This window comes from Porites lutea, chromosome 10, assembly GCF_958299795.1.
Source record: "Porites lutea chromosome 10, jaPorLute2.1, whole genome shotgun sequence".
Taxonomy (NCBI): Eukaryota; Metazoa; Cnidaria; class Anthozoa; order Scleractinia; family Poritidae; genus Porites; species Porites lutea.
Genome location: NC_133210.1, coordinates 5,155,021 through 5,165,810, shown reverse-complemented (window position 1 = coordinate 5,165,810; position 10,790 = coordinate 5,155,021). Strand labels below are relative to the sequence as shown.

Genomic DNA, 10,790 nt, shown 5'->3' with positions numbered 1-10,790 from the left:
GTATCGGTTCTTGTTGGTAGATTCAATGAACGGGCCAAGGCAATCGACAGCCCAGCGGTCACCTGGACCCACTACCGGAAGAGGGAGCAATGGTGTGGTCTGCCTAGATTTGGGACTTTTCCTCATGGCGCAAGATTCGCAACTAAGCACATAGTGTTGAACATCCATGTACATCTTAGGCCAAAAATAGCGATCGCGAAGCTTGGCATAAGTCTTGTTGACCCCAAGGTGCCCGGAAAAAGGGATATCATGCACTTGTAGAAGGACCTCGTGACGTAGTGCAGTCGGGATCACAAGCTGAGATTTGGGAGTTGGCACTCGACGTTGTCCAGGAAACCAAAGGTGACACAAAAGACCATCTGGGTCTAAGTAGTATTGCTCAATAGTATGAAGGAGGGTCTTAGCTGTCTTACTTGAGGATGGAAGAACTTCATACTCCAGGTAATCAATGATGTCTGCCAAGGCAGGGTCGCGGCGTTGGAAGTCCCGAACGCGATCTATCTGGATACCGGAGCTATCAATAGCGGCAAGAATGGGGTCGTAGCTTCGACGGGATAAAGCATCTGCATTACCGTTGCTGACACCAGCCCGATGTATGATGTCAAAATCATATTGCTGTAAGAGCAGGGCCCATCGAGCCAAGCGCCCACAAGGCATCTTCAAGGACATCAGCCAGCGAACTGCACTGTGGTCAGTAAAAACTTTGAAATGAGCACCATAAAGATAGTGCTGATAGTGTTTAATCCCTGCAACGACGGCCAAAGCTTCTCGCTCAGTAACACTGTAATTCTTTTCTGCAGGCAAGAGTTTGCGCCCACCGTAGGCGATGACCACCTCTCGACCGTTTTGAACTTGTCCCAACACGTAACCGAGGCCTTCATCACTGGCGTCTGTAGCTAGGGTGAATTCAAGGTTAAACTCTGGGTATGCTAAGATAGGAGCTTGCGTCAGAGCTTGCTTGAGGATCTCAAAGGCTGCTTGACAAGCATCATTCCACTGGAACTTTAGGCCTTTCTTAGTAAGCTCGTGGAGAGGGCCAGCGATCTTGGCAAAATCTTTAACGAACTTCCGATAATAGTTGGCTAGTCCCAAAAAGGCACGGACGTCTTTGACCGAGCGGGGAACTGGATACTCTTTAATGGCACTGATTTTGTCCGGGTCTGGGCACACTCCATCCTTTGATATCACATGACCGAGGAACTTGACCTTTTTCTGTCCAAAGTGACATTTGCTGGGCTTGAGTTTTAATCCAGCCTCTCGGAAACGATCAAAAACTAATCTCAAGTGTTCGAGGTGTGCGTCAAAGGTCCGAGAGTAGACCAAAACGTCATCAATATAGATCAAGGCGATCTTCCAAGTTAGCCCTCGCAGAACGCATTCCATAAGTCTTTGGAAACAGCTGGGTGCGTTACAGAGACCGAACGCCATAACTTTAAACTCGTAGAGCCCGGCATGAGATATAAACGCTGTCTTTTCTGTCGAAGAATCGTCCATGGAGATTTGCCAGTAGCCACTACGGAGATCAAGAGAACTCATAAATTGGGCACCACTGAGCACGTCCAACGTTTCGGCTATACGAGGGAGAGGATAGGAATCCTTCTTGGTAACACTGTTAACTTTGCGAAAGTCAACACAGAACCTGTCACTTCCATCAGGTTTACGTACCAGTACTACAGGGCTGCTCCAAGGGGATGTAGAGGGCTGGATGATATCTTGTTCAAGCATTTCATCAATGCATTGTTCAATTCGTCGTTTTTGTGCTTCTGGGACTCGATACGCTCTCTGCCTGATGGGTGGATGATCACCGGTGTTGATATGGTGCTGGACGAGATTAGTTCTTCCGAGCTCTTTTGGAGATAGAGCAAAAATATCACGGTATTCATTAATTAGACGTTGCAACTCTACTTTCTGACTGTCGGTCAGGTCGGCATCAGCAAGATCAACAGGAACATCGGGGACTGCTGGGTGTGGTTCTTTTGGAGGCGCGGTTTTGGTAGACAAACTGAACACCTGGAGGCTCTCATCGGTCTGGGAAAATGTTCCAAGAGTGGCACCGCGATAAAGGGTAACAGGCTTGAGTGTAGGGTTAATAAGTCGAAATGGAACGGTATGGTCAGCGGATACAGTAACCAATGAAGCAGCACCCTGAAGCTGGTATCTTTCGATCAAGTGTGGGGAGGCTTCAACAAATCCAACATCTCCAGGTGTATAGGTCTGGTCTACGTAAGCCGGTATAACGGCTTCTGAGCTGGCTGGAATGACACAATTGTTCAACACGCGGACAGGCCACGCCCCTTCACTATGAGGCCTGGCAATACTTTCCTCTAATTGCAACGTACTGTCCTTTAAATTAATAACAGCTTCATTTGCTCTCAGAAAATCCCTTCCTAGTAGAGCATCATAGGTGAGATCACGAACAACTAGGAAGGTGCAGGAGTAGAGTCCATGCGCAATCTCCAGCGTGGTTGTGAATCTCCCACTAACAGGTAAAGGCGCGCCACTTACAGTTTTTACATCCCCCGAGCTATGTTTCTGTAGTGGAGGTAAATATCCGTGATAGATTTCTTTCAGGAAATGTTCGTCAATTACACTAACGGCAGCTCCGGTATCTACTAGGGCTTTGATGAGCTGTCCGTTTAATATTGCACTCACAGTGAGGTCTCTTGGTTTGCTCTGTGGTCTTTGTTCTGCAAATTCCTCATTGTCTCGAGCTGGAAAAGCAGGTAGAAAGGAGACTGGGACAGGACAAACAGAATTTGTTGCTCCATGAATATCATCTCCTTCGAGTGAGATATTCCACATGTCGTTGTTGCTCTCTGGTCGTTCGAGCACCTGCTGCATGTGAGGCGAGCGGTCAGCGGAAATTAACGTAGACGTGGAGACGCCTGGGAACGAAAGCGGTCCCTCTGCTGTACTTGGGGTTGTACCAGAACGTGTAACTGGAAATGAAGGAAACTCTCTTTCGTGCAGAACGTCTTCTCTTTCGTTATCCAATACTGGGCCACGCGAGTTTAGGCTTTCACGAGTAAGAGTCTGGCCTTGAGCGTCGTCTACAGTCAGCTGTGTCTCGGGAGGGGCCTGGGAATCAATCGGAGTAGGGCATGGGACCAAGTCAACAGAGCAGGTGGTTTGGTTGTGGCATAAGTTGACCGTACTAGGTGGAAGTTGAATAGGGCCTGGGGGTGACTGTACTGATGTTGGGGATACTTCAGCATCTGAGAGGGACTGGGCACTAGCCAGTGAACAGTCAGGGGCTAGGTCTACTTCTTCAATGACGGTATTCATCGTGACGTCCTCTACAAAGGCAGCGTTACCTTCGGTAATTGTTCTACTTTCAGCTGGTTCCGGTTTGAGCTGAGCTGAAACAGGTTGGGCCTGGGTGCGAGAATCTTCTGTTGATCCTTGTGTATTCTCGTGGTGTAACTGCTTAAATAGGTCAAGAACTGAGGCTAAAAAGGATTTAAGTTCTGCTTGGGGATCTTCAGAAGTACTTGAGTGCTCTTGTGTGATCTCTGCAGTAGGCGATAGATTGCTCGGTGGCGCACGAGTTGTAGTGCCATTCTTGGAGCACTGGGCCCCACTTTGGTCTGGTTTGTTAGGTGACAATGATGGAACAGAAGGCGTTAATCCTGTAATATGCAAATGTTCAGCTACTTCGGGCTTTTGTTTGCCAAAGAAAACGGAGTCTTTAGAAATAATTTCAACGCTCGTTTGTCGTTCGTCTGTAAAGGTTTGTGGCTGTGATCTTGACCGCGGACAAAAACTTTGTTCGTCCTTTGCGTTCTGTTCTAGTTCAGCCACAAAATGTTCATCATAATATTCTTCTTCAAGTTTAGCCAATGGCTGGTCTCGGCGGTTCTGTTGTTGGTAAGTACGATAATTATCTCGCGGCTGATTGTGATGATAATTTGGCGGATAATTCACTTCCTGAGAGCGATTTTGTTGTGGTTGAGGGGCTCGCGACGCATTATTTCTGCGATCAGGGCAACTTGCTTGGAAATGTCCGCGTCGACCACAAGTAAAACATATTGGTTGACCATCTCTGGTCCTTTGGCGAGGTAATTCCTCACGCTGGCTTTGGTTTCTTCGAGCCAACCCTCGTATACGAGCATCAAAATGTCGATCAAGGGACTGAATCTTATCCAGCAGGAGTTCTTTCAACTCTTGGATGTCGCTCTTAGGGTTATATGGACTCGCGAGTGCAGCAACTGAAGACTGACTATTGCTGTTTTGCGGAGCAAATCTCACTTTTGGCTCAACTGTCTGTTTCTTTAACTGGCCAATGGAAGCGCTTAATTCAGCTAAAACAGCGTTGTTTTGTTCTATGATTCCCTGCAGTTTCTTGTCCTCCTTGCCAGTTTGTGTCGGTAAGTGATTCACCGCGCTTTGGTGCACAATCCGTGAGATATCTTCTTCACGACGCTGGAACAAGGATTGTTGGATTGAGTAGATAAGTCGTGCTGTATCCTCAGCTTCGGCATACGTTTTTGGCTCCTTCTTCAGTACCTCGGCCTGGATGTCAGCTCGTAATCCCTGAATCAAGTAACTTAACTTATCTTCATCGCGTAGATTCAAGCAGCTGAATTTTTCATTTAAATCGGCTAGAAACTTTTCAATGGGTTCTTGCGGCCCTTGGCGCCGAATAGAAAGCGCCTGTCGAAGGCGTAGAGAGCGATGTGCAGGAGCAAAGCGTTCTTGTAAAGCCCTACGTAACTCTACGTAGGATCCTTGTACTGTGCTGCACAAATTATAGTAGAAAGATTCAGCTGGTCCAGAGAGGTGAAGGGCTAACTGGATGGCTGCTTGCTTGCTAGTTTTATGAATTCTTTTATTTGCCAAATAAAGTGCGAAACGCTGCAACCATCTGTCCACATTCTCATTTTCGTAGCCATGAAATATAGTTGGCTTTATTAAGGTTGGCTCAGGAAGAACAACCTGATCCTTTATCTGGTCGCACATTTGCTTTTGTAACTCAAGCATTTGAGTTTGGAAATCTGTAAGTTCACTCGAAGCCATTGGTTGGGTACTCCAAGTGTTTTTGGTTTTCACTAGGTCTTCGTTAACACCTTTTGTAAACTGGCTTTTGGCCTGATTCGGAGCCTCGTCTTCGCTGGTGCTTGATTCAAATGAGTCCTCGGTGAGATTGGCCCTCTCAGGGAACGATCTTCGAGGAACAAGTTTGATTAAATCGGCGGGTGAATTAATCACCAAAGCCGGTAACTGTACGGCGTTCTTTCTACGGTTAGGGGACTGGTCTGGTTTGTCGTCAATATCGGAATCACTACTTTCTTCTTTTGAATGTTCAATATAAAATGGGCTGAACTGATACGATCGTTCGGGACAAGTCCGGGGTGTGTATGAGTCACGAAGTTGTTCTTCAGTGTCGCTCGGGCACACAAAGGATTCGTCGTCGCTATCGACGCTGATATCTCGGAGATCAAAATCTGTAACTTCGCCTTGAGTGGGGGTACAGAATGCGGTTGAACGTCGGGATGTCTCTGGAACTTGTGGGATTGGATACGTATAACTTGGACTCGTATTGATGTGCTCTCCAACTTCGGTATCGCTTTCGGGGCTTGAAAGAAAATGAAAAGGTAACTCAGCAAATAAAGCTTCACGATCTTCGTCCGATAAGTCAGCTTGTGTTTCTTGGTCTGCTACGGACACAACAGGCCTAAAAAGGGGAGCGTAGCGCTTGCGGCTTCTCAAATAGTATCTTGGCAAGGTCTTCGTTAATACTGTGCAGGGGACAAAAACGCGCCTTCACAACACAAGGGTTCTTGAACACAAGTTTAATAATCGAGAGTTGCACACTCAGCATATTTTCTTAACAACACAACAGGATCGGAATTGGAGTCTCATCTTTGGCTAACAAGCTTCACCTCGCAAGTAAAAACCTACAAAACAAACACTTAATCACTGTTGGAACGGGATTTGGAAATACACGAGCTCCTAAGACTCACCATACGATGAGAAACTCCCGGCGACTAGCGCGTTACAAAGCACATGGTTTCTTTCTCGCTACACGACGACACTGAGACGCGCTCACTAAGCATGCTGGGAGTACAAATTACAAAAATGGAATGGAACGGACTTAGGAAAACAGAATTGTTCTCTTGTTGAGGATTAACCTCAACATCCCGGGGGGTAGGGCTGAACGAGCCCCCGTAGACAGTCACTAATCAATGTTGAAGTTCTAAACCGACTGTTAGTTCACGACAATGTTTTCAGTTCAATCTTGCAACGTTCAGAACACTCTACGGCAAACCCGTCACGCAGCTTCTTCAAGGAGACACAGCTTGGTCACAGGACGAGTAAGAGAAGAGTCCTTTGTCTTCACTTCGGCGGTGCGGACACGTGAATCTTCACCAGGAAACACTTTCGTTACGCGACCCAGCAACCAGCGGGATCTCGGCACAGTTTTGTCCACCACAAGAACCAGGTCATTCACTGCTAAATTCCTCTTATTTAGTAGCCACTTGTGGCGTTGCTGTAAGGTGGGCACGTACTCTACAACCCATCGCGACCAAAAACAGTTAGCAAGGAACTGCGCATGTCTCCACTGCTTGCGTGAGTACAGCTCTTCCTTGGCGAAGACACCGGGGGGTATGGCGCGATTTCGTCGCTGTAAAAGTAGGTGATTTGGAGTGAGTGGCTCCATGTCACTTGGATCATCACTTGCTGGGGAAATGGGACGACTGTTTAGAATGGACGTGACTTCGGCGAATACCGTGCGCAGGGTTTCCAAAGGGATTGCAGCGCCTGGTTTGCTCAAGACAGCATTCATAGCCTTCCGCACACTTCTAATAAGTCTCTCCCACACGCCTGACATGTGGCTCGCGGTAGGGGGTTGGAAACGCCACCTTGGCAACACATATTTGAACCAATCCGCATCGTACGAATGTAGCTCTCTCTTGATTTGTTCTTCATTCAGTTCTCGAACCGAACGCCGAAGTTCCCTCTCAGCGCCAGTAAAATTCGTCCCGTTATCTGACCAGATCTCCTTAGGGCAGCCGCGAACAGAGATGAACCGGCGCAGAGCCAAAATAAACGTGTCTGTTTCTAAGGAACTAACATCTTCGATGTGGACTGCCCGGCTGTTAAAGCACACGAATATGCAACCATAAACTTTGATAACGCTACGAGCGCGCTTCACATAGAAGGGGCCAAAGAAGTCGAGGCCCGTAAAGGTGAACGGGGGATGATAAGGTAACAGCCTTTCCTTTGGCAGGTCCGCCATCGCTTGCTGTAAGGCAGGCGTGTTCCGCTTGCGGCAACTTATACACTTGCTCAGGATCTGACGCACCAAAGCTCTTCCTCTCAGTATCCAGTAACGTTGGCGGAGGACGGACAACACATGTTCACGGTCTGCGTGGCCCAGCACATGGTGGTAGTAACGAACTATCAATACAGACACAGGGCTTGACTTTGGAAGAATCACTGGGTGGGCGGCCTCAAAGGTAATCGGCGCACGGTGAATTCTTCCTCCAACACGTATAATGCCATCAGTTAGGATCGGACTAAGAGTGGCCAAACTACTGCTACATTTCACCTGTCTGCCTTCTTTCAAAGCCATGTACTCTTCACGGAAATGCTGGAGCTGCACCAGTCTCGTAATTACTTCGCTTGCTCGCTGAAGCTCAACAAGGGTAAGTGTACGTCCGACGACACATTCAGGTTTCTCCTTCTTTAGTGGCTTGGCAAAGCGAAGCACCCACGACATCACTCTCCGCAAACGGGACCACGACGAATAGCGCTGTAACAGGAGATCAACTTGGGACGTGTCAGTGGTGAACATGATTGTGGCTGGTTTTCGTATCTCTTTATCATCACTTCGAATGTCTTCCACCTGAGCATTAGGCCACTGTTGTTCAGGCTGCCACAGAAAGCAAGGACCTGACCACCACCGACATCCGGGTTGGAAATGCTCTATGGTGGAGCCTCGTGAACCCTCATCAGCGGGGTTCAAACTACCTGGGACATGGTGCCACTGATCTGGGGAAGTTGATTCATGAATTTCGGCCACGCGATTGGCAACAAAGGTTTGGAAGCGCCTAGTTTCGTTCTTAATATATTGAAGGGACGTCATAGAGTCACACCAGAAAAAGGTCTCATCAACTTGCAGATCGAGCTCCTTCAGAATTGAGTTACTTAGTCGCACCGCTAACACTGACGCTTGCAGTTCTAGGCGAGGTATAGTCCACTCTTTAATGGGCGCATTCCTGGTCTTCCCCATAACGAAGGAACAGTGAATCAGTCCTTGCTCATCAACGAACCGTAGGTAAGACACTGCTGCATAACCATGCCTTGACGCATCGGAAAAGTTGTGCAACTGCACAGTGGCTTGTGCACTAAGGCACTGGGTCTTGTAACACCTTGGTATCTCGATTGTAGTAACACACGGCAGCTCTTGCAACCACTTCTGCCAGAGGGACGAATACGGCTCTGGAATTTCTTGATCCCAAGACAACTTCTGCCTCCACAGCTCTTGTAACAGAATCTTGGCTGTGAACACAAAGGGTGAAAGAAATCCCAACGGATCAAATAGGGAGCTTACGACGGAAAGCACTCCTCGCTTGGTGGATGGCTTGTACGCCTGTGAGGCCTTGAACTTAAAAGTATCTGACTGTGCGTCCCAGTAGACACCCAACGCTCGCTCTAAGGGTAACTGGTCTAGATCTAGGTCCAACTTGGGATTCGCCCTCGACGCGGGAGGAATTGAGGCTAGTAATTCACGACTATTGCTCGCAAACTTTGTTAGGCGGAATCCTCCTTCTCTCAACAACTTCATAAGATCTGAGGCCAGAGGTATGGCTTGATCAGTATTTGGGACGGACTTCAGGACATCGTCCACATAGAAATTTCTACGAACTGTTCTGATCACTTCAGGTGGGTAATTTTCTTCATTGTCTTGTGCTGTCATGTTTAACGCCTTGTTGGCACAGCAGGGTGAAGACTTAGCACCAAAAATATGGACCAACATTTTGTATTCTTCTGGAGGCTCGTCAATACCTTTAGGCCACCACAAGAACCTCAGAGAATCTGTATCACTTGGGGCAACTCTGGTCTGGTAAAACATGCCCTCGATATCTGCTGAGAACGCAATTTCTTCCTCACGGAAACGAATCAATACTCCAGACAGGTCATTTGTCAGATTAGGTCCTTGGATGAGCTGTTCGTTTAGCGACGTGCCGCTGAATCTTGCAGCCGCGTCAAACACCACTCTCACCTTGCCTGGCTTGTTCGGATTGCTTACTGGGTGGTGAGGCAGGAACCATGTGGTTTTCTGACTGTTGCTGCTTCCTCCTTTGTGAGCTTTCTTGCATATCCCTGGGTCACACAGTCTTCAATCACAGCTCTATATTTGACTTCAAGTTCTGGATCTCGAAGGAAGCGTCTCTTTAAGTGTTGCAGTCTCGCTTCAGCTAGTGTTCTGTTGTAAGGAAGCACAGGATTGTCACTCTTCCACAGGAGGCCCATCTCATAATGACCATCATGTTTACAGATTGAATTGGATATCAAGTTCATAGCTCTTTGGTCCTCCACAGACAGGGGCCTGGTTTCACACTTGCTCGTACCATAGGACTCGACTCTCCAGAATTCTTCAAGCTGGTCACTTAGGGTAACATCCTCCCCTCTAATGAGATTGACTTGCACAGGAGTGGAAGAAGGTACACTGGGACAGCCATCAAGTATACTCCAACCAATACAGGACTTGATAGCGATCGGCTCATTTGGTCTACCTCTTTTAACTTCAAGCGGTATGAAAACCTCTTGGATGTTTGTACCAAGCAGGATAGAAATCTTACTTCTCTCTACTTCCGGGAAGCAAACTTGCTGCAGATGTGGCCACTGACCAACAGACCTTGTCACCTTTGTGTGCTTTAGGGGAATTGTAAGATCCTTTACAGCCCAGGCAGATTTGACATCAATCAGATGGTCATTCTCGCTGTCTACTGAAGCAATTTGGAAGTCAACTCTCAGACCCTCTTCTTCTGTATCGGCATTGTTTACTGTCGTGAGTGACAGCTTACTTGGTGAGCCCTTAATGTTCAGCAGTTTCACGAGAGACGGGTCAATCATGGTTATGTCGGAGCCTGAGTCTAGTAGGCCAAAGGTAGTAATCTGGTTGCCAGACTTACTAATCACTCTAACTGGGATGACTTGAAGCAACACTTCGCACGAACTAACTGCGGCCACTGAGGAGCACATAGAAATAGTGGCTTGATTAGGCCTTAAGCCTTGATTAACGTCCTCACCGTTAGGACCGTCTCTTTGCTGGTTCCCTCTGTCTCTAGGTTCAGTGAAGTGTAACAATGTGTGATGTGACTTCCCACAACCTTCTACCCTGCACCTGATTAAGGACTTGCACTTCTTTGAGTTGTGTTTAGTTGAGTTGATACAATTGAAGCAAATCTTTTTCTGTTTTACAAAGTCATTTCTCTCCCTCGGAGACTTGGATTTGAATACTTCACAACGGTACAGTGGATGGTGTTGATGGCACATTGCACGGGATTCAGGATTTGTTGCTGTTAAAGAATAGGTAAAACCCTTAGGAGTTCCTGACTTAGTAAAGAAAGGGTGGCTCAGGACAAAGGCTCTCTCCTTGAGGAAATCTACAACATCCTTGAAATTTGGCATTTTCTGTCCCTTACGCTCGAGATTCTTCAAATGTTCGGCAAATTTGGATTGCATCCACTTTGGCAGCCGCGCGATGACTTTCTCCAGATTATCTATATTCATCTCACTAAGGTATCCCATTGACTCTAAAGTGTCATAGGTAACTTGCG

The 10,790-nt window shown here is 47.4% G+C and overlaps 1 protein-coding gene across 1 annotated transcript; it reads right to left on the bottom strand.

Moving 5' to 3' along the window:
* Nucleotides 1–6,271: 6,271 nt before the first annotated feature.
* LOC140949412 (uncharacterized) lies at nucleotides 6,272–9,079 on the bottom strand. The gene has a single exon (XM_073398575.1). The coding sequence runs from the start codon at nucleotides 9,077–9,079 to the stop codon at nucleotides 6,272–6,274; it is 2,808 nt and encodes a 935-aa protein (XP_073254676.1).
* Nucleotides 9,080–10,790: the final 1,711 nt, after the last annotated feature.

What these genes read in the sequence shown, in the direction of transcription:
- LOC140949412 (XM_073398575.1), bottom strand. Translation starts at nt 9,079, where the DNA reads ATGTTTTACCAGACCAGAGTTGCCCCAAGTGATACAGATTCTCTGAGG.